We start from the raw sequence: 23,643 nt of genomic DNA, 5'->3' as shown, positions 1-23,643 counted from the left end.
GAGAAGGAAACAACAACTTAAAGAATATGGATGATTTCCTGACAAGTTCTTAAACCAGAGAGAAGTTGTGGTTACTTCAGCCTGTGAGCAGGCTCAGCCTCGCTGAACTGTCCCCTGAAAATGGTGTGAACCCAACGTAAAATGAATTTCACCTCAACAGTGACAGACGATAGAACCCTTCCTGCTCATTTCTGTCCGTCAGCTGGAAACAAGAGTGAGGAGGCCGTCTGGGGCTGGAGAGGTAGGCCCGCTGATAGAGCCTGCACACCCGCAGCAGGCCACGGAGCATATAAAATAGGCAGATACACTTATATTGTCCCAACAGTTGGCAGAGGGAGGAGGATTAAAAATTCAAGGTTATATTTGGCTACTTAGTTAAATTAAGCAAAACAAAACATAACATAACAAAACATGGGGAGCTGAGTGTGGTGACACAAATTTATAACACCATGACTATGAAGACTGAAGCAGGCTGACTTCCAGCACCAAGTTGAGATACAGGAAGTGCCCGAGGCACACACAAACAATGGCTAAAAATCAAATCAAACTCCCCAGGGCCACTGAGATGAACCTTACACAGGCAATCTCTGTAAGATTCTTGAAGAAAATGAATCCTCATAGAAAATAAATCCCGGATCTCAAAGAATCAGAGACATGCCTGATACTGTCTCAGTTGACGAGCAGCCTGAATCCCCTCTAATCTGAGCTGACTCTGTTCCTCAGTTGTTGGGGAAAAAAAGCCATATGGCCAATGTTCAGCCATCTTGTCCAAGTCTGCACCTTTAAGCCTCTGTTTTTCCCAGAGCTTACCTTTCACCAGAAACTAGCTGACCCTGTTGTGAGTCAGCAGCTAAAGACAGATAGGGATGGAGCGACTCTGTTGTGAGTCAGCAGTTAGACTAAAGCTAGATGAAGGCAAAGCAAGATACCCTGTGTGGCAGGACGTTATGACCCTGCCTGGAATTCCCTGTGTTTTGAGAAAAGCCTGCAGCTGCTTTGCTATAGCAATATGCTTCCCTGCCTTCTGAATTATAAAAGCTGCTGCCTGACAAATAAACTTTGAGAGTTTGACCAATCAGAGTTTGCTCTCCTTCTTTGTGTCTTGCATTCTCAACAGGTGAACTTCCTCCCGAGTTTTAGTTGAACCGCGCAGGTCGGGGCATTCAATCCCTTTCTTTCTAATGAAAATTTATCCCCAGAGCTGACTACAGGTTTTGTTTCAGTAACCATTAGACATGTTTCTACATGACCCTCGAGTGTCACCAAAAGAATGATTTTTTTTCCCTCTGGGCAAAATGGCTTTATTATTAGAGTGCCAGGATCACAGTGGGACTTAGGAATTAGCATTGGGGCCCTTCTTCTTGCCAAAGGTGGGCACGACATTGACAAAGCGAAGGTTGTACTGCATTCTCCACTTGGCCCTGTCTGTCTTTCTTCTTCTTCTTCTTCTTCTTCTTCTTCTTCTTCTTCTTCTTCTTCTTCTCCTCCTCCTCCTCCTCCTCCTCCTCCTCCTCCTCCTCCTCCTCCTCCTTCTTCTTCTTCCCCACTGGAAAGCTTGTTCCAGGAGGGTGAAGATCCAGCCTGCTCCATGCTCAGGGATAGTGAGTGCTGCGAGGTAACTGGCAGAAGGTCATGCAGGTGCCTGGTAGGGCTCTGTTCAAATGTGAAGGAATGAAATCCTGAGGGCGCTGCCCAGCTCTGCAGGAACCAGCTGGCCTGTCTGTGAGATGCTGCAGGCTGATGCCACAGCTGCTAGGATGTTATCAAAGACAACATAAATCCCGGCAGTGCACAGCTCTCCCCAAGCGTTCACCATAGATGCCCCGCTGCCTTCCCTCCAGTGCAGAGAAGCCACCGTATCCCAAATCATGGCCCTTTAAGTTCTGGCTTTGCAGATGTGAACCCAGGCAGGAAAGAAGTGGGTAGCCTGCCCTGTGCCCTTCTACTCCTCACTCACCTTGCTCGTTCCAGATCACAATAGGTAGCCGTGCTGTTTCTGACGCAGGGTACAGCTTCGCCAGCATCACAGCACCCAGACAGAAGACAGGCAGATAGGGGCCACCAGGAGCCAGGTAACGCCATCTTAGCTCAGTGACAACAACATGCGCTTGCATCCCTGGCTGGCAGTTAAGGTGCCCGGAATGCCCCCCTGCAAGGCAGGCTCCACAGCCTGAGCATTCTCTCCAGCAAAACCATTGCTGACACACATTTGTTCAGTGCTCATCACCCTTTCCTTAGGGAATCTTATGCAGTGCTCGCCTTTTACACATAAGGTCATCCAGGTGACAACTTTAGGATCCTCAAGGACTTCAACTGTGCCTCCTCTCTCAGCCGTGTCTTAGCAGAGGAGGGCTGTCCAGATGATGTTTTTTTTTTAACTTTTATTTAGTTTGTAGCCCCTCCAAATAGAAGAAATAAGTTTGCCTTCTGACCCTTGGCTTGCTTTCATCCAAATGAATCTTTACTATAATAGCTGCTATATTGGCATCATTTTGTATCTTCCTTCAAAAAATCCCCTGGCATTCTTCTACAGACAATCCTATGTCCCTCAGCCCCCTGCTCACATACAGGACCTAGGTCTCACAGATTCCAGAAACCTCAGATGACCAAAAAGTGACTAAATGGTTCCCAAGTCTAACATCAACTCCTCTCTCTCTCTCTCTCTCTCTCTCTCTCTCTCTCTCTCTCTCTCTCTCTCTCTCTCTCCCTGTGTGTGTGTGTGTGTGTGTGTGTGTGTGTGTGTGTGTGTGTGTTGTACTTTCTCTGTGGCCTCGATTGTCCTGAAACTGGCCATGTAGACAGGCTGGCCTCACACTCACAGAGATGGTCCCTTGCCTCTGCCTCCTGAGTGCTTGGACTTCCACCACAGCTGGCTTCTAAATTGACACTTTACAACACCTTATATTTTGACCACTTCTCAGCCTAAGAACCGGGCTCCTTATCTTTAGTCTCACCCTGAGGCCATGTATTCTCTTCACATCTGGGAGCCATTCATTTTGCCCATCTACCTCTGACTAGCAGCAACCCACTGCACCAGCCAGCACCAATTCATAGACTCCACCAGCTGAATACTCACCACCCAGACGTGTACTGTGTATGTCTCATTGTCAGTCTCATGATCCTTCATAAGCTCTGACAGGTGGGTATTCCTTCTCAGTTTTACCACAAGCTCTTTAGTCAGGCAAAATTACCCACAGTTCCCTGACTGATGGGTCTCTCTGTCTACCCAAACCTAAAAATGCAAAGCTTTCCCTACTTGCCAGTTCCCACAGCATGGTCTCTCTCTGCTCGCCACAGAAGCATTTAACTTCCTCCAACTTTGATTCTTTGTTCTTTCTACAGCGCAGAATGCAGGCTATCGCCCTCTGACTGCTAATTCACACTATCCTCATTCTCAGCACTCCCGTTCCACAGCTGTCAGTACATGGAACCTCAACAGCTGTTAGGAACCAGCTCCACTTCCCCTCTAACGCGCTCTACTCAACTGCCCTCTCCTCTCAATCTCTACTTTGTACCTATCCTGCTTCTAAAGTGCCTCCTTCAAACTTTGTGGGGAAAAACCCCCTATTCTCAGTTGAGTGTGGCAGCGCCTGGAAGACAGAAGCAGGTGGATCTCTGAGTTCCGGGACAGCCCTAGTGTACATAGTGAGTTCCGGGCTAACTAGGGCTGGGCAGAGAAACCCTGTTCTAACAAAACAAAACAATAAAAGATAATGTTATAGAACCCCACTGTACAGTGGATACATCCTTCTTAACAGATTCTCCTGAGCAGGCAACTGAGACAAAGATTCTAGAAGGAAAGAATCTATCTGGTCACAGAAGGTACAATGTATTAAAGAGGGAAGTATGGGGGGGGGGGCGGCAAGAGTCTCAGGCTACAAACCAGATGCAGCTTGCATAGGAAGAAGCCATGTTTCCACATCTCTCTGCTACAACCAGGACATGCTGGTCCATGACGTCATGGAAGCTTTGACTGGATCTCTCATAAGACACCTTCCTCTTCCTCTCACTAGCTAAAGCTTCCCACTCTGTAATTTCATCTTTACCCATGGGAAGCCTATCTTCCCCTCAAGAGCCAAAACAAACACCACCCTGCCATGACTAGCCCTGGATGGAAACCAAGCCTCCCTTCTCAGTCCCAACACAAGGTGGAGAGTCTTGCCTTCCTTGCACAGAGCCTTTGTTTCCAAGTACAGCCCAGTGATGAAGAGCTTCTTGCCTCTGTGGACCTGACCCAGTGTCTCACACCAACACACACTGAAGTGAAATGCTCATTAGTTAACATACCTGCAGCCAAGCCCAAAGTCCTGAGTTCAAACCCCCAAACTGTGAATTTTGAGACGTCAGGAAGGGTGAGAAGTTAGGCTGTTTGTTAGAGGGTCGGGCATCCCTAGCTTTTAACAAAGACTGGTGATCCTCTCGTGGAGAAAAGGGTTTAGCACAGGGATGGCCAGGGAGTCCCAAAGAAGCCTTCAGACAGAAGACACTCATCATCCGACAGTACAGAAGATGGCCTCCTATTGGATTTCTGACTGGAAGCCAAGATTGACCTTTTTTTTTTTCTAAGGCAAATTAGGGGGGGGGGTGAGATATATAGGGAGGAAGGGAGAAAAGAGGAGGGAGGGGAGAGGGGGCGGAAAGAGTAAGGCCTAGTGAATTCAGACGGGAAAAGGCCAGCAAGTGCACTGAGAGATGTCCGTGCCAGTCTGGATAAACAGGGAGTCTTCACTCATCATTGCGGAGGCATGGCAGGAAGGCCGAGGGGAAGAAAGCAGGGAGGTTCAGAGACATGGCAGATATTACTCAGGGACACCTCAGGCAGGACCCAAGGGTTGGCCCAGGATGCACTTCTGCTGCATACGTTCCCTGCTGCTCCAATTCCCTGTTCCAGGATCAAGCACTATGTTAGAAAAAAATCACGTGTAAACAGAAGTCAGTAGACTGGACTCGAATTGCAGGCGGGTTTATTTCAGAGAATCTGAGAGGAGCTCCCACTTAGCAAGCAGCATGATTCTTTTACAGACTAGGAACCTTTCCCAAGTTAGGAGGAGGAGGAGGAGAGTGAAATGCAGGGGCCGTGTGCATAAGCAGGACCAAGCTCTTCTTTGCAGACAGGGCTTGCCTTTTCAATTAGGTTTTGTGCCAAGAGGTCAAAACGGAGAGAAGAGTATTGCTGTGTTCACGATGTTTCCACAGGGATGGGTTTGTCCTGGTACCAGCTGCCGACGTTTATGGTGACATGCCAAGATGCTTTATTTGTCTGCAAGAGAAGTTAGGGACTATTCACCACGGAGCATTTTTCTAGCACAATCCCTCACCAACCTCCAACCTCACCCCCCTCTTTTTTGGAGGGAGAGACACAAAGCTTCGCTCTATGTCTCTGGTTGTCCTGGAATTCACTGTGTGGACCAAGCTGTTGTCAAACTCAGACATGTGCCTGCCTCTCTTCCCCAAATCCTGGGATAAAAGGCATGTGTCACTACACCTAATTCGTCCAAGCATTTTTTTGGACCCATTTTGATCAAATTCTTGAATCAAGGTCTCCAGTAAATAGTGTATTTCTAAACTCAAGTTAGGTTCTTGGTTTTGTTTTTTGAGGCATTGTTTTTTGTGTCCCTGGCTAGCCTCTAATTCTCTATGGAGCCGAGGTTGGTCATGAACTTCAGTTTCTACTGCCTCCATCTCCTGAGTGATGGCATTAAAGACACATGCAACAACACCATGTTAAATTGTCCTCTTCAATTGACAAGTGCATACAGGTTACAATATGTCTTTAATTGAGAAGTATTTATGGGTCACAATATAGGACATTGCTTTAAAATACTCTGACCCTGGGAAGAGTAAGTGGGAGAGATGAAATAAGGTGTGGATGTGGGTGCCAGGGCACACGTGTGGAGATCAGAGACAAACAGCTACAGTTGGTTTCTCATTCCACCATGGACCTGACCTCCTAAGTCAGCTGGACAGGCCTGCCTGGCAACCACTTTTAATCCACTGAGCCATTTTACCAGATTGAAATTAACAAATTATAACGAGGAAGGAAAGTAAGTACAGAGATATTCCCACTATTACTCTTTGCTTTTGTAGCTATTGATGATTTTCCCATAATAAAGGTTAAAGTAAACAAGATCAGTGCATATTCTGTAGACTTCTGTGTTCACCCAGCTCTGTACCATCTTGAACTTGAGACACATATTTGCAGTGGCCTGAAGAACTGCCCTATCCATTTGCCATCTCAAACAGTGTGCTTACAAATGAAGTCTTCATCCCGTCCCTTCACACCACAGTTAGACTGCCTGCCTAAACAAGCCAACCTACACACCCTCTCTTCCTCCCCAGTGGCTCCCTGTCAGTGCAAATGACAATACTATTGCACCAGCTGACCCTACTGATAACCTGGGAGGCATCCTCGACTCCTATTCTTCCCCCATCACCAAATACATCCTGCTCTGGCCCCTTCTCACCACCTTGCTGAGAGCAGCCTTCCCTGTCCGTCTACCCTGAACTGTCACAGAAGCTTCTCAATATTCTCCATGGTTCTATCCATGTCCTCTGCACCTGTCCTCCATAAGAATCCAGAGGAGTTCATTTAAGATCATCACCTGGGGCGTAAAGGCACCTGCTGCCAAGACTGACAACCTGAGTTCAGTCCCTGAGCAAAATATGGAAGAAAGATAAAACTGACCTCCTATGACCTCCACAAGCACACCATAGCACATGCATGACCACACACAATAAATGCATAAATGTAATGAAAACCTGGCTTAGTAGGTGAGTGTGTACTGCTCTTGTGGAGGACCCAAGTTAGAATCTGAACATGCACATCAGTTGGTTCACAAATGCCTGTCCTCCAGCTTTAGGGGACCTGACACCTTCTTCTGTTTGCAGACACATGTACACACACACACACACACACACACACACACATCATCATCATCATCATCATCATCATCATCATCATCATCATCCACCTGCCATGTGGAGGAAGCTTCTTACTTCCATGTAATCCTGTCAATTATGTTGGAGAGAGAGGTGGTGACCTTGAGTTCTAAGAAACTTCCTACTTTCTCACTAGTGGTGGCTAGTTTATTTCACTAAGCACAAAGGGACGTGACAAGGGCAGTTGACTTAGTGTACACCTCAAACTACCAATGTTTTTCTTTCTATGACTGAGTGCTGGGTGTGATGGAACATGTCTATAATCCCAGCCCTCAGAAGGCTGAGGCAGGGGTGTGGCTAGACTTTGAGGCCAGCCTGGGATGCAGAGTAAGAATTTATCTCAATGAGAAAACAGACATTCATCAAGTGGATACATGTTAGAAAAGAGAACAATTGGAATAAAGAATTGAGAGTCGTGGCTGGAGAGAAGCCCTGATGTTGAGCGCTGAGGTGGTTAAGTTAGGTAGGTGCCACAGGTCTGCAGCTCAGTTCCAAACAGTGACTTGCCCACTCAGAAGTGTCTGTAAGTCCAGTTGCAGAGAATCATACATTCTATTAGACATGCGTGTAGAAAAAAAAGATACAGATAAAATAATAAAAAGAAAAAATTAAAAACCAGAAGTCACCTGATTAAGTTTCTGACTGTAACTACAACCATCTCTTTCATAGGAGGCATTGGGCATCTCTGAGAAATTTCTTTCCTGGAGAAATCAAGGATAGTGGTCATCGCTGATGGTCAGATCAGAATGTACCAAGAGTCATTGCACAGATTAAGCTATTTAATACATTTTTGGATCCCCAAACCACCGATACAGGATCTTCTTCCCCTAAGGCTGAGTACAAATCTTATTTCATAGAAGATAAATCATAGAGTCTGGGGAGATGGCTCCGTCAGCCACTTGCTTGCCGTGCACAGATGAGGGACTGCGCCTGGATTGCATGCTCTCCTTTAAAGTTAAAAAAAAAAATCCGGACACAGAGATAATCTGTTAATATCAGCACTCGGAAGGTAGAGACAAAGGATCTCTGGTGCTCGCCAATCAGTCAGTTTAGCTAAAGAGTGGTCTCCAGGCTCATGGAGAGATATTTTCTTACTGACTTCATCTTCACCATCATCATATTATCCAACAGGCCATTAATTAAATACATATACTTTACATTTTTAAAGGTAAATTAGAAAGCTGGAGAGATGGCTCAATAGTCAATAGGGCTTCCTGCTCTTGCAGAAGACTCAAGTTCACTTCCTGGCAGGCAAGCATAATGGATAGCTCACCATCATCGGTAGCTCCATCTCGAAGTGATCTGAAGCCTTCCTCCGGCCTCTGTGTGCATTGTACTCACATGTACAGATGCCAACCCCTATCCACCCCCACATGCATATATAATTAAGAAAAATAAATTTTTAAATTCTAAAAAACGTAAGGTAGAAAGCAATTGAAGAAAGCACAAACACTGACCTTCATACTCATGCTTATACATGTGCATACACACACACACATCAACACACAAACACACACACACACACACACACACACACACACACACACACACACACAGAGAGAGAAAGCAAATTAACTTCCTAAAGCCTCTTAAATGGATGTCTTAAGAACACCTACTTTTCATTGTGGTGGGAGGGTCTCCAAATAATTACAGTCAACTTATCTGAACAGGAGAAACACCAGTTCCATGGAAATGGTACCATATAATAGGATACTTACAGGAATTCAAGTCTTTTGGAGATTATAATACCTATGTAGCCTTGCTGCAGTTTAGGATCATTAGTAAGCATCTGACACACTTGGGAAGCAGCATTCAGGACGTTGTTCTTCATCTCCTAAAAACGGAGCAGTGACAAATCACACGGGACTATCCTAGTCGGTAGCTTTGATCAGAGGAAAACTTACTTTATTTGTGTGGTGGTTTCAATGAGAATGTCCCCCATAGGCTCAGATATTTAAATATGTGGTCCCCAGTTGGCGGTGCTGTGTGGGGATCTTAAGGGGAGGTACAGCCTTGCTGGAATAATTTATTACTGGCTCTGGCTTTAAGGGTTCACAGCCTTGCCTCACTTGCAGTTTGCACCTCCTACTTCATGCTGTAGTAGAAGCTGTGCTCTCTCACCTCCCTTCTCCTGCTCCTTCTCCTTTCTGCTATGATGAACTCTTACCCCTTTGGAACCATAAGCCCATATACACTCTACATGAGTTGCTTTTCATCATGGCGTTTTTAATCCCAGCAACAGAAAAGTAACTCATACAGGCTGAGACCCTCGTATCTCCATTAGAGTCCATGAGCATAATGGCTCATGTCTTCAATCTTAACTCTCAGAAGACCAGGGCAAGAAAACTAAGTTCCAGGCAACCATGGATTTTATAGCAAAAAAAAAAAATCTTTCTTTCCCAAGCAAAATAAAACAAACAAATGGGGATATGTGTTGTAAGGCGAAGCTTTTAAATAGTACTGTCTATGAAAGCCCTTAGCAGAGCCCTCAGGAAATGAGCTGGCATCTTAGCCCTTAGCAGAGCCCTCAGGAAATGAGCTGGCATCTTAGCCCTTAGCAGAGCCCTCAGGAAACGAGCTGGCATCTTACCTCTATCATGTCCTTCTTGATCTCTTGTGACTGGATGTATACTCCAGGTATTCTCTTTTCAAGAATCTGTTTAATGGTATCAATGTTTATGACATTACCTGGGGAGCAATAACAATGATGGAAATTCATGAATCAGGACATTGCTTTAAAAGAGTTGCCTAATTTTTTTATTTTGTGTGTATGGTGTTTTTCCTCATGGATGTCCATGCACCACTTGTGTGCAGTACCCATGAGGCCAGAGGAGGATCTCAGGTCCTGTGGAACTGAAGTTACAAATAGTTGGAAGCTGCCGCGTGGAGTCTGGCAACTGAAACCAAGAACTCTACTGCTCTTAACCACTGAGGCTCTATCCGGCTGAACAGCAACTTCTAAGATTCAACATAGAAGCAAAATACAATGGAAAGAGACATTAATTTGGAATTTAGACCCTGAAGAAGATACCAAAAGTCTTTGATTTTGTAATTAAACCGCAGTTTCTATTAGAGCACAGATACTGATTTCACAGTAAGAGATGTGGAGCTCACAGCAATCAGTAGTCTGCAGTCTGAGCAGAGCGTCTGAGGCAGCGTGTGTGGTCGCTCCTGATGGGACAGCACATCCACTGCAAAGAGCATGCATTCCAAGGCTCCAGCGGAGCGGGACATACACACATCGCCTGGACAACTCAGTTCACTTCCCCCTTGACTTTGAATTCGTGTTTCTTTGTTGTGTGTTCGGATACTGTTACCACATTTTTCTCAAGCCCCCACAATCACTTCCGTCATCCCCCACGGAGTCTCATCCCACAGGGTAGGAAGCTAAGATGATAAGGCCAGCCTGCAGAATAAAGAGAATGTTTCTGAAACATGTATCTGGGTCAGTGTCCAGGAGACATACAAAATACTTAAAGGCAACAAGATAAATAGTACAATTAAGAAGTGGTATGTGTGTGTGTGTGTGTGTCCGTCTCTCTCTCTCTCTCTCTCTCTCTCTCTCTCTCTCTCTCTCTCTCTGTGTGTGTGTGTGTGTGTGTGTGTGTGTGTGTGTGTGTGTGTGTAGACTGAAGACGTGACTGAGTGGGTAAGCCTGTGTATTACCTTTTTAGCACTAAGGTCCCGTGGCTCACAATCACCTGTAACCTTAACTCTGGGGTTCAACTAATTCCTAGGACTCTGTGGGCTCCTGCATAATAAGACATTCACAGAAGTACATGAAAGTAAATGAAGTTTTAAAAAGACGTTATTATTTTCACTTTATGTGTGTGAGTGTTTTGCTTACATTATGTCTGTGCACTACCTGTCCGCTGAATTCTCTAGAACTGGAGGGACAGGGAGGTGTAAGCTGTCATGTGGATGCTGAGAGTCTAACCTGCAAGAACATCTAATGCTCTTAAGCACTCTGACATGTCTCCAGCCCATGTTTAAAACTATTTAAAAGTACAATCTTGCCTGGTGGTGGATACCTTTCTTGCAAGGTTCTGGAGGAAGAGTTAGGGATGTCTCTGTGAGTTAAAGGCAGCCTGGTCTGTAAACAGAATTCCTGGTCAACCATGGCTAGATAGAGAGACCCTGACTCAAAATAATTTAATGAGGCTGGAGAAATGGCTCAGCAGTTAAGAGCAATGAAGCATCTCCCCAGCACCCACATGGGAGCTCACAACTGTCTGTGACAATAGCTCTAGGGGATCACACACCCTTCTTTGGCCTCTGTGGCCACTGCATGCACATGGTACACAGACATACATGCAGGGAAAACACTCACGCACATAAAATAAAAAACAAATAAATCTCAATATCACATCAAAATTAATAAGAAAAATCATAGAAAAGGCAATGGGACCGGGTGAACAGGCATGTCTCCAGGAAGATGGGAAATGGCCAACAGCATCATCACTGAACTGCAAGTTAAGACAACAAAGTTCTGGATCATTGCAGACAGTGTTTGAGGACACAGAGAAATAGGAACACTTGTACCCTATTGTTGGAATTGTAACAATGCAGCCTCTGTGGAAAAAAATACGGCAGTGCCTAAAAAAATAAGGAAGCAAGTAGTTATCAAATGACCCAGCACTTCCACACCTACCCTAATAATCAAGAAAAATGAAAACATTCATCCACATAAAACCTGACACAGATGGTTACAGTAGTGTTGTTGGTGATAGCCAAAGTTAAAAAACAAGTCAAATGCCCATTACTGGATAAATAACCTGTGGTCTATTCACACAATGGAATATTATTCACTCATAAACAGGAACAAAGTACTGACAAAGGCTAAAACCTAGATGAACCGCAAAGCATGTTCTGTAAAATAGCCCTAAAGAAAACACATAAATTATGCAATTTCCTTTACCTGCTATGTCCAGAATAAGACAACAAACAGGCATAAAAAATAGGCTGGATGCTATCAGGAGTAAGAGGAGGAGAAGGAAATACCAACTTAAAGAATATGGATGATTTCCTGACAAGTTCTTAAACCAGAGAGAGAAGTTGTGGTTGCTTCAGCCTGTGAGCAGGTGCAACCCCACTGAACGATGCACTGAAAATGGTGAACCCAACTTAACATGAATTTCACCTCAACAATGACAAACAACAGAACCCTTCCTGCTCATTTCTGTCTATCAGCTGGAAACAAGAGATAGGCAGCCGCCTGGGTCAGGAGAGGTAGCCCCGTTGATAGAGCTTGCACACCCGCACTAGGCCATGGAGCATATAAAATAGGCAAAGGTACCCACATATTGTCCCAACAATTGGAAGGCAGAGGAAGGGGGAATTAGAAATTCAAGGTTATTTCCGGCTACTTAGCAAATTATAACAACAAAAACAAAAAGTGTGGAGCCTGGTGTGGTGATTTCCAGCATGAGGATGAAGTAGGAAATGCCCGAGGCACACACGCAAACAAAGGCTAAGAATAAAATCAAACATCCCTGCTTTTCACATCCCAACAGATTGACCTATGACACTTTAAGCTCTGTGACAGCTAGAGCTTAGAAAGCCTGGATCCCAAATGGCCAGCCACATAGAGGGCAAATGCTGTTATAGGAGTCCATGCTTAACCAGTAATGATGTGCCCGCCTAACATCCATCCCACACACACCCCCCCATGCCCCACACACATCTACCCCAGTCTGCTCAAACAACTACAGAAATGAAACAAGGCCAGGTAGCTTCTCTTCCCTGCAGTACAAGTGCCCATGCCTGCTGGGCTGCGATTCTCTCTCCCTAACATTGAGCCAGCTGAGTTTCTGTCCACAGTATCTATTTTTCACTAATGTGTCTAGGTCAGTTCTGCTATCATGAGCTCTTGTACCCCTGCAGCAGAAACCGGACATTCCCAGGACAGCACAACTTTGTGAGTGACAGCCTGAGTTCTAGAGAGGGCAGCATCTATGGCACGTCCTCTTCGGGCCTGGCTCTAGTCTCTCTGGGGTCTGAAATAGCCATATTCACAGACTCTAATTCCTCTCTGTGGTTGTCTTTAACCCAGCCCAAATAGATCAGCCTCAAACTGTTGTCAGCATGGACACCAGTCTTCACTTGGCTAAGCCCAATGATCACTGAGTTCCCAGGCGGCTCATAACTGACCTGAGCACTTTTGGTCAAATGACCAGTTGTCTTCCCTTCACTTGGTCATGGTGGTGGTGGGGTTTGTGTTTGGTTTTGTTTGTTTGTTTTGAGGTGGGGTGTCACTCAAGACTATGAAGGAACTCACTAGAATCTCACCGGTGACCAGACAATCCACCCTGGCCTTGAACTTGCAGCCGTCTACCTTCCTCAGCCTCCCTAGCCCTGGAGCTGCAGGTGTCAACCATCACTCTTGGCTTGTGTCCTTTTTCAGGGAACATTTTCTTCTGTGGCTTCCAGAACATTGAATTCTCCTGACTTCCCTATCCCCTTAGGATGTTCCCTCTCTCTCTCTCTCTCTCTCTCTCTCTCTCTCTCTCTCTCTCTCTCTCTCTCTCTCTCTCTCCTGGCTTGTTTCCTGGTTGTCCACTCCATGTTCAAAAGCTGAGGTGTCCCGACTTCTGGCTCATTTACTCCTGGGCTGACCTCACCCCATTGACAAGCCTTTAAGTTAGCCAGAGGTCAATGGCTCAGAACTAAAGTGACTGCTCATGATAACACCTCTGTGAGCACTGCCTAGCTGCGTGAAAACAGGATCAGATTCACTGAGTCCACAGCTGGGTGTGACAGCACATGTCTATAGCCCAGCACTCCAGAGCTCACATCAGCTTCAACTAAACACCAGTGAGCCTGGTTTAAAACAAAATGCCCCTCTCCTGAAAAATAAAATAGCTCAGCATAGTGGTACACTTTTTGTAACCCTAAAACTTGGGCAGTAGAAAAAAAATCGGGAGTTCAATGTTACCTACGGGACCTTAGTTTTGTAATCCCAAGAGGATCACTGGGGGTTGGAACTAACCTGGACTATATAGTAAGCACCAAAGCAGTATTAGCTAAACATTGAGATCCTGTTTTAAATAACCAAACAAAATAAAATAGAGGGAAAGAAAAAGGAGGAAAGATTGTTCTTGGCTACATATCACGATGAAGGACAGCCTGGGCTACATGAGACATTGTCTTCAAAATCACACTAGCCAGGTCGAGTAATACATGGTTGTAAACCCAGCCCTTGGGAGGTCGGAGTTCAAGGGAAGTCTTGGATGAATAGAAAAATCTAAGCCACCATGTGCTATATGTGATTAAAGAAGGCTATCGGCAGGCTGTCACGGTGTTACAGTGGGGACAGACTTGTGCTGCTCAGAATAATGACGTGAGTTTGATCCCTGGAACCCACATAGGAGAAGGAAAGAAGTGACTCCAGAAAAAAAAAATCACCCTATGAGCTCTACCTGTGCGGACATGCATGTGTTTATATGAATGCGTGCACAGGCAGAGGCACACGCGCGCACACACACACACACACACACACACACACGCCTTATTTAAAAGCCCAAACTAACAAAGCCAATAACCAAATGACAAAAAGACCTTTAAATTAATTAGAGCCAACTATATGATCCAACTATATGAATCATCTGTAATAGGGTCTGGCCATATCTTTCAGCTTGGGCTGGCCTAGAACTCATGATCTGCCTGCTCCTGCCTCCCCAGTACTGGGGTGACTGGCTTATGTGCCTTTGGTTTAAAGAAATAATCTCCTCTTCTCTCTCTCTCTCTCTCTCTCTCTCTCTCTCTCTCTCTCTCTCTCTCTCTCTCTCTCACACACACACACACACACACACCAAGTATACCTAAAGTGCAGTCACCCTCCAAGCTACCCCATCTTGGTAAAATAACTTTACTTTCTAATCCAAGCCATAAACTTGTGATGTCATCTCTGTCCCCCTTAGTTTCTCAAGCCCCATCTAATCCCTTGATGCCACCCTCAAGTACATAAAAGTTCCACCAATTCTCCACACTGCATGTTAGCACACAGCTGTCACCACACAGCTCTGAGCCACAGGCATTCCTGTGGTGTAAGCTCTACATTGTCCCCTTGAAGATTCTGCGACACCTACAATCTATTCTCAACACAGCAACTACAACAGAAATGAGGACACTGGTGGGACAAGACAGGGCAGGTTCTCACGTCTTCAGTCCATAAAGCCTGATCCCACTCAGTCTCTGTCCTTGCTTTCTACCGTCCCCGGAATGAGCCTGGACTTGAGCCATCTTAACCTATCACAAGAGAAAAGTAAAAAGCTGACTAGCAAGAGGATAAAGCCAGGGGAGTCTCCAGGACAAACAAGACACTGAGCTGAACCTTATGCAGGTAATATTTTAACAACAACAACAAAAAGAAATCTTCACAGCTAGTAAATCCAAACTCACAAAGACCCCCCAAGAAAAATCAGTGTTGTCTATGTTGACAAGCAGGCTGAATTCCCTGTGATCATAGCTGACTCTGTCCCTCAACCCCTGTCTTTCTACTGAGCTCAGTCACAGGTTTTGTTTCAGTAACCACTACAAGTATCTGCATGGCCATCTAGTGTCACAAATCAAATGATTCTCTCATTTCATTTCGAATTTTAACTAAATATATATTATTATTTATGTATCTCCCCATGTAGCTCTGGTTGACCTGGAACTTGCCATGTAGATTATGCAGGTCCCAAACATGCAGAGATCCTCCTGAGTGCTGGGGAATCACTTTCCTACCCCTAGCTATGTACTAGCGACCACAATGGGCTCACGTCAATTCTTTACAAGTGTAAAGTAGACAAATTCTGCTACCCAACTTCTCACACGTTCCCGGTCCAATTCCGAGTCCTTACACTAGTCTTAAAAGCCCCAGCACACTGTTCACTCTCTCTTCCTTTGTTCTCTCTGCTCCAGCATCACTGATCCGAACACTGACATACCAAGCTCAGGGCCTTGTCATCTGCTGTCCCTTTGACCACACATCCATATGGCATCATCCCTTGTCCACTTCAGGTCTCAGTTGTCACTCTCTGGGTGAATCCTGCCCTAACCTTGCTCTCTACAATCACAAGCTCACACCTCAGGCTCTATCTTCTTCCAGGCTTTATGGCCATTTTTCACCTCACCCATCACCCTTTGACATGTGCCCCTTATTTCTTTATACCATGTCTCCGCACTGGAAAGCTTGTTCCAGAAGGGTGAAGATCCAGCCTGCTCCATGCTCAGGGACAGTGAGTGCTGCGAGGTAACTGACAGAAGGTCATGCAGGTGCCTGGTAGGGCTCTGTTCAAATGTGAAGGAATGAAATCCTGAGGGCGCTGCCCAGCTCTGCAGGGACCAGCTGGCCTGTCTGTGAGATGCTGCAGGCTGATGCCACAGCTGCTAGGATTTTAACCAAGACAACATAAATCCCGGCAGTGCACAGCTCTCCCCAAGCGTTCACCATAGATAGCTCCGTTGCCTTCCCTCCAGTGCAGAGAAGCCACCGTATCCCAAGTCCTGGCCCTTTAAGTTCTGGCTTTGCAGATGTGAACCCAGGCAGGAAAGAAGTGGGTAGCCTGCCCTGTGCCCTTCTACTCCTCACTCACCTTGCTCGTTCCAGATCACAATAGGTAGCCGTGCTATGTCTGATGCAGCGTACAGATTCCCCAGCCCCGAGGCACTGCAACACCCAGACAGAAGACAGACAGACAGGAGCCACCAGGAGCCAGGTAACGCCATCTTAGCTCAGTGACAACAAAAAGTATTTACATCTCCTCTTGGCGATTAGGTCCAATTGCGTGGACCCAGGTAACCACACCCCTACAGGGCAGGCACCACAGCCCAAGCTTTCTCTGCAGCAAAATCATTGCTGACCGATATTTATCCTGTGGTTATCGCAGACCTTCTGTCCTTTAGGGCATCTTATTCAATGCTCCCCTTTTATACATAAGAATATCGAGGGGACAACAATTTTAAGATCCTCAAGGAATTAAAAGATGCCTCCACCTCATACTGAGTGAGTTAACCCAGAAGCAGAAAGACTCACATGATATATACTCACTTATAATTGGACACTAGCCCAAAAGGCATGTCCCACGAAAGTCTTCACTTACCAGGAGATTGGGATAAATGTAAGGACATCCTATTGGGACTCTAGGTAAGAGAAATATAGGAGATGGGGAAATAGAAGGACCCAGAGAGTTCTAGAAACCTACAAAAAGGACATCATGACAGGTGGATTGGGGCCCAAGGGGGTCTGCTCAAACTATTGCACTAACCAAGAATAACACAAGTAGTAAACATTGAACCCCTACTCTGATCTATCCAGTGGACAGGACATTCTCCACAGTTATGTGGAGAGTGGGGACTGACTCTGACATGAACTCTGGTACTCCATATTTGACCACCTCCCCTTGGTGGGGAGGCCTGGTGGCACTCAAAGAAAGAATAAGCAGGCTACCAAGATGAGACTTGATAGACTGTGACCATATAGTGGGGGAGGAGGTCCCCCTCAGTCATAGACCTAGGGGAGGGGAATAGGGTGAAAGTGGGAGGGAGGGAAGAATGGGAGGATACAAGTGATGGGATAACAATTGAGTTGTAATCTGAATAAATTAATTAAATAATAACAAAAATTAAAAAGATGCCTCCATCACAGCTTGTCTTAGCAGAGGAGCCCTGTCCAAATGATTTTTGCTCTTATTTAATTAATAGTTCTTCAAATAGAAGAAGTAAAAATGTTCCCTCTGACCCCTGACCCCTTTCATCCAAAGTAATCATTACCATAAGAGCTGCTCCATTGATACTATTCGGTATCGTCCTTTAAAAGATCTCCTGCCACCCGACTCTGGACTATCATATGTCCCTCAGTCTCCTGCTAATCTACAGGACCTAGGTTTCACATGTTCCAGAAACCCCAGATGACCATGAGGTGACTAAATTGTCCCCAACATGGAGCCAAACCTCAACACTCTTCCGGGTTCTCTCTCCCCTCCCTCTCTATAGACGTAAGATTATTGCATAATTCAAATGCTGATTTCTGTATTCCCTGCCCATATCTAGCTGGAAGCCTTGTTCTGAGACTCTCCTGTGTCAATGTTGTATAAACTCTGGTTGTCAATTGTCCCCTGATATGGCAATAAAACAGCTTACAGCAAATCGGTGAGCAAGGGAGGGAATAGTTTTGGACTTCCTGCCAGGCAAGGGAGGAGTGTGGAGAGCCACAGATAGCAGTGCCCCCTGCTGCTTCACCGGCGCAATGCGCCCCCTTTTGCGCATGCGCAGTGAGAAAGCCTTTGCGCACGCGCAATGAGTAAACCTTGCGCATGCGCAGTGCGTCCCTTTTTGCGCATGTGCAGTGAGAAAGCCCCTTATGCGCATGCCTGAAGGCATGGCATGAGGTGGCGTGATTCAAACAAGCCATAGCGTCAGGTGGTGTGATCTGACAAGGCATGGCGTGAGGTGGTGTGATCCGAATGCACCAACCAGGAGTGGCAACGTGGCAGTTTCTGATAGGACAGGCACACTATAAAAGGTTCTGTGGGAGCTTTTCCCGGGGTCACTCCAGGATCCTGAATAAAAACTGCTGCAAGAAGAATTCCCGGTGTTGGTGTCTTTCCTGCTGGACAGGAGCGGCGTCGGCAGAGGAGAAGTTAGAAGAGGAAGTAGGGGATACAGCCAGGGGATTCAACCATGGATAAAAGGCCAGGAAACACCAGAAGAGAGGTGCTGGGGAAGGAAAACTACGAAGTGCAAGTATCATTGGGATGTAAGCGGGAAGGAAACCAAATTACCTTAGAGGGTTAAAACGAGAGTAATAGCTGCTCAGTTCTTAGGCTGTCAGTCTTATTATTAAACAAATATAAAAGAGTTTCAATTATTTGTGTGATAGCTGGAATAAGAGAGAAACAGAGAAACAAACACAGTTACATAAAAATAACCTCCAACAAACGGTCCTCTCAGATTTCTTGTTATCCATACCCTTAATATTCTGACTTAAACATTTTTAAAAGTTCAAGACTAACACTTTCTAGGACTACTTGGTATTGGATTGCACAAACAAAAAACAAAGTCATCTTGTAGTGGATCAAAAAGTTTATTTTCCAAGCACCAAGTACTGGCACACAGACACGCATCTCCAAGCTAGGAAGTTGGAACTGGGAGTCTAAACAAAGTCATTAAACATCTTTTAAAGCAGAAAAAACACATGGATTGGGGGGGGGGGGAGGTGTGTGAATTATCTGGGCTTGCCAGTACCAGATGGAATTTTTATTTTTAATGTGGCCAAAGTCAGCTGGATGTGATAAAAAAAAAAAAAAAAAAAAAAACAAAAACAGGGAGTCAATATACAAAACCCAATGGATTTAAAATAACCTTGTTTGTGAGTAACAATTAAGGCATTAAGTTGGGGAGTAAATTCAATAATCTACTTTTTGTTCTATTATCCCTATATATTTCATTATCCCCCTTCTCTCTTTTCAACCCCTACCTTCGAAAGAAAGACAAAGGAAAAGAGAGACAATCCCTGAGCCCAACATCATTTTCTCTCTGAATAAGATCAATAATAACTTGTAACCAACTCCCCGTGAAAATAAGCATCTGTAGCCTACGGGAGCAAACAAAAAACCTACCCAACCCCCCTTAGGGGAAATGGAGGTCATTCTCTTAAGGTTTCTTCTGGCTGATTTGGGGACATGTGTAGGGGCCCAAATAGAGTGGGAGAAATACTTAAACAAGCCGGGAATAGCATTTGTGGTCCCGTTTCTAAATGTTGAGAAATCCCCGGCTTAATAGGAGTCCTGTGTGGGACAGTCTGAAATGAGAGACCAATTGGGATCTTCAAAGCTTTCTTTGAAGTTGTCCTGAGAGCTGCTGTCTTGTTCTGATGAGTAACAGCAACTGAAATGCCTGGGACTGGAAGATGAAGGACAGAGGGTGTCAGCATCCTGCACGCTGAGAAGAATGGATCCTGTCGGGTCTGATCCATCATCAGTGTCCGGTTCTTTTGCTCTGAAAACGTGTAATTTCTCACAAGCATTATACAGTCCTAAAATTATAAATGTTATGAGGTGTAAGGGATGCACAGAACAATTAAGGCTGGTTCTCTGCTCTTTGTATGAGCAGAAGAAAAACATCTGCAGATCCTTACCCATGTGATACGAAACTGGCATCATCTAATAATGTCACAGGGATTCTGTGGCCTACAAGACGCCTCGTCTGCAGACAGACATCCACGTCTCAGCCATCTAAGAGCTGTTCCCGTGTAGTGGGATTAACTATATAAGTTACCTGCTTGTTCTGCAATGCGAAATTTTTTTACACCGCAATTGTAGCCCCCTCCCTCATCGCCTCCCAAACCCACCCTCCTTCCCTCGTCTGCTCTCCCTAACTCCCCTAGTCCCCAGAAAGGGGAGCCCTCCTCCCCTAACATCTGACCTCAGCCTATCAAGTGTCGTCTGTACTACCTGTGTCCTCTTCCTCTGTGGCTTGGCAAGGCCACCCTACCAGGGGGAAAGTGGTCAACACTGGGAGGCCAGAGTCCATGTCAGAAGTAGTCCCTACTCTCCGTATTGCGGGACTGAAAAAGGACTGTGCTGCCTATCATCTACATCTGAACAGAGGGTCCTTGGTTGGTGCATCAGTCTCGGTATTGTAATGAGGTATTAAGTGGCTAATATCTGCTTACGAGTGAGTATATACCTCGTGTGTCTTTCTGGGTCTGGGTTACCTCACTCAGGATGATTGTCTCTAGTTCCATCCACTTGCCTGAATTTTTCAAGATTTCCTTGTTTTTGATAGCTGAGTTGTATTACATCGTGTAAATGAACCATAGTTTCTTTATCCATTTTTCGGTTGAGGAACATCTTACATTGTTTCCAGATTCTGTCCATGATGAACAAGGCTGCTATAAACATACTTGAGCAAATGCCTTTGTTGTATGGTGGAGCACCTTAGGGTATATGCTCAGGAGTGGTATGGCTGGGTCTTGAGTTAGAATTATTGCCAATTTCCCGAGATAGTGCCAGACTGATTTCCAAAATGGTTGTATAAGTTTGCACTCCCACCACCGATGGAGGAGTGTTCCCCTTTCTCTGCATCCTCGCCAGCATGTGCTGTCGCTTGAATTTTTTTTGTTTTTTATCTTAGCCATTCTGATAGGTGTAAGATGTTTTGAGAAGCATTTCCCTGATGACTAGGGATGTTGAGCATTTCTTTAAGTGTTTCTCAGCCAATCGCTATTCCTCTGTTGAGAATTCATAGTTTAGTTCTGTACTCCGTTTTTTAATCCGGTTATTTGGTTTGGTGGTTAATATCTCGAGCTCTTTATCTATTTTGGATATCATCCCTTTGTTAGGTGTAGGGCCGGTGAAGGTCTTTTCCCAGTCTGTCGGCTGTCATTTTGTTTAGCTGTCTTTTGCTTTACAGTAGCTTTTCAGTTTCATGAGGGTCCCATTTATTAATTGTTGATCTTAGAGTCTGAGCTGTTCGTGTTCTGTTCAGGAAGTTGTCTCCTGTTCAAAGAGTTCAAGGCTCTTCCCCACTTTTACTTCTCACAGATTTAGTGTGTCTGGTTTTATGTTGAGGTCTTTAATCCATTTAGACTACACTTTTGTATAGGATGATAGATATGGATATATTTGCATTTTTCTACATGTAGCCATCCAGTTAGACCAGCACCATTTGCTGAAGATGCTATCTTTTTTCCATTGTGTGTATTTGGCTTCTTTGTCAAAAATCAAGTGTCCGTATGTCTTTGAATTGATTCTATTGATCAACCAGCCTATTTCTATGCCAGTACCAAGCTGTTTTTATTACTGATGCTCTATTGTACAGCTTGAGATCTGAGATGGAGATTCCTCCAGAAGATCTTTTATTGTACAGGTTTTAGGTATTCTTGTTTTTTTTTGTTTTGTATATTGATGTAAAATAAGTTTTATTCTCATACATTGGTATAGAATTCAAATTAAGATTATTCTTCACACACATTATATATACTTCTACTCTAATACAAGGTATTGTACCCATACAACTCAAGCAGAATACAATGTTCACTTCCAATACTTTGACAGTGGTATTGCAGACCGCTTAGGATAATTCATTAGTACAAGCTAATTGTCAGTTGATCAAGTCATGGTCATGTTAATAACTATTCTATTTTTATCACAAGAATATACATCCTAGGTTTAACAGATAGATACGATCCTATAGATATATAAGGTAAAATAGTTATATAAGGACGTCAAAAGCCTCAGAGACCTACAGAATATGGCATTTAAAGATGTTTCTACTGTTTTAAGGAATCTTTGACAAGACAGGTTAACTCCTGGCAACACCCAGCCTACCTCAAAGAAGAAAGTGAGCATCAAAGAACCTCCTTAAGGAGAAGGCTTCAAATGTGGCAAACAGTTATGGATTACACGGGTGATAGGAGGCCGGGGATAGCTGGCAAAGTAGGGGAGACTCCTCTCTGCTAAGACAGAGCTGAGAGAGGAGACACAGTTCAGTTCCTTGAGGTCAGTAAAATTGTCAACACCGTGCCCTTATGCATCAAGTGGGAACATTGCACAAGATCAGTTAAAGGACCTCAAAGCAGCTTCTGCTGTGTAGTGAGCACGGAATAAAATACATGTCAATAATGATTCTGCTCCAGGGTAGCAGACCATGTACGCTTTACATTTGTAAAGAATTATTCTAAGCCCACTGTGGTTGTTAGTGCCTATTGAGAGCTAGTGTAGGAAAGTAATTCAGGAGGCAGAGGTAGGAGGATGTCTGTAAGTTTGTGACCTGCCTGATCTACTGACAAATTTATAGGGAGATCCATAAATAAATAAATAATATATATTTAATTAAAATCCAATGTGAAAAAGGATCATTTGATCTGTGACACTAGATGGTCATGCAGACACATCTGGTGGTTACTGAAACAAAAACTGTCACTGTGACCTCATTAGAAAGACAGGGATGGAGGAACAGAGTCAGCTATGACAACAGGGAATTCAGGCTGTTTGTCAACATAGACAACAGGCTTTGTTCTCAGGTCCTTTGGGAGCCTGAATTTATTAGCTGTGAAGAGTCCTTTTCTTGTAAAACCTACTCCCTGTGTAAGGTTCGCCTCAGCGGTCTGTTGTCCTGGAGACTCCCTGGCTTTCTCCTGTAGCTAGGCAGTTGTCTCTTTTTCTCCTGTGACAGGTGAAGAGGGATCAGGCCAGGCTCATTCCAGGGACTGTAGAGAGGGAGGACAGAGACTGAGTGGGATCAGGCTTTATGGACTGAAGGCGTGAGAACCTGTCTGTCTTGTTCCACCGGTGTCCTCATTTCTGTTGCAGCTGCAGTGTTGAGAATACATTGTGGGTGTCACAGAAGCTGCAAGGGGACACTGCAGACCGGATACCACAGAGATGCCTGTGGCTCAGAGCTGTGTAGTGACAGCTGTGTGCTAACCTGAAGTATGGAGAAGTGGTGGAACTCTGATTGACATCTTCATTGCTCCATCTAGGGACTTAGATATGCCATAAAGACAAATGAGGCAGAGATGATGCTGGAAGTTTTGGCTTAGACAATTAGAAAGTGACATTGTTTTACCAGGATGGGGTATCTGAAGTTCTCTCTCTCTCTCTCTCTCTCTCTCTCTCTCTCTCTCTCTCTCTCTCTCTCTCTCTCTCTGTGTGTGTGTGTGTGTGTGTGTGTGTGTGTGTGTGTGTGTGTGTATGTGTGTGTGTGTGTGTGTGTTGT

At 44.9% G+C, this 23,643-nt stretch overlaps 1 protein-coding gene across 1 annotated transcript; it reads right to left on the bottom strand.

The window, feature by feature from the left end:
* Window positions 1-5,068: 5,068 nt before the first annotated feature.
* On the bottom strand, window positions 5,069-16,650 carry LOC311599699 (palmitoyl-protein thioesterase 1-like; the record flags this gene model as incomplete). The annotated part of the gene is made up of 5 exons (XM_084785701.1): window positions 5,069-5,260; window positions 7,566-7,640; window positions 8,658-8,773; window positions 9,530-9,627; window positions 16,518-16,650. The coding sequence occupies 5 exons, from the start codon at window positions 16,648-16,650 to the stop codon at window positions 5,230-5,232; spliced, it is 453 nt and encodes a 150-aa protein (XP_084641827.1). The 3' UTR covers window positions 5,069-5,229.
* Between the last annotated feature and the right edge of the window lie 6,993 nt (window positions 16,651-23,643).

Source organism: Acomys minous (genome assembly GCF_964271855.1).
Source record: "Acomys minous genome assembly, chromosome: 6".
NCBI classification, from domain to species: Eukaryota; Metazoa; Chordata; class Mammalia; order Rodentia; family Muridae; genus Acomys; species Acomys minous.
Note: the sequence above shows the minus strand (reverse complement) of the source record. Positions and strands in the feature narration are given on the sequence as shown.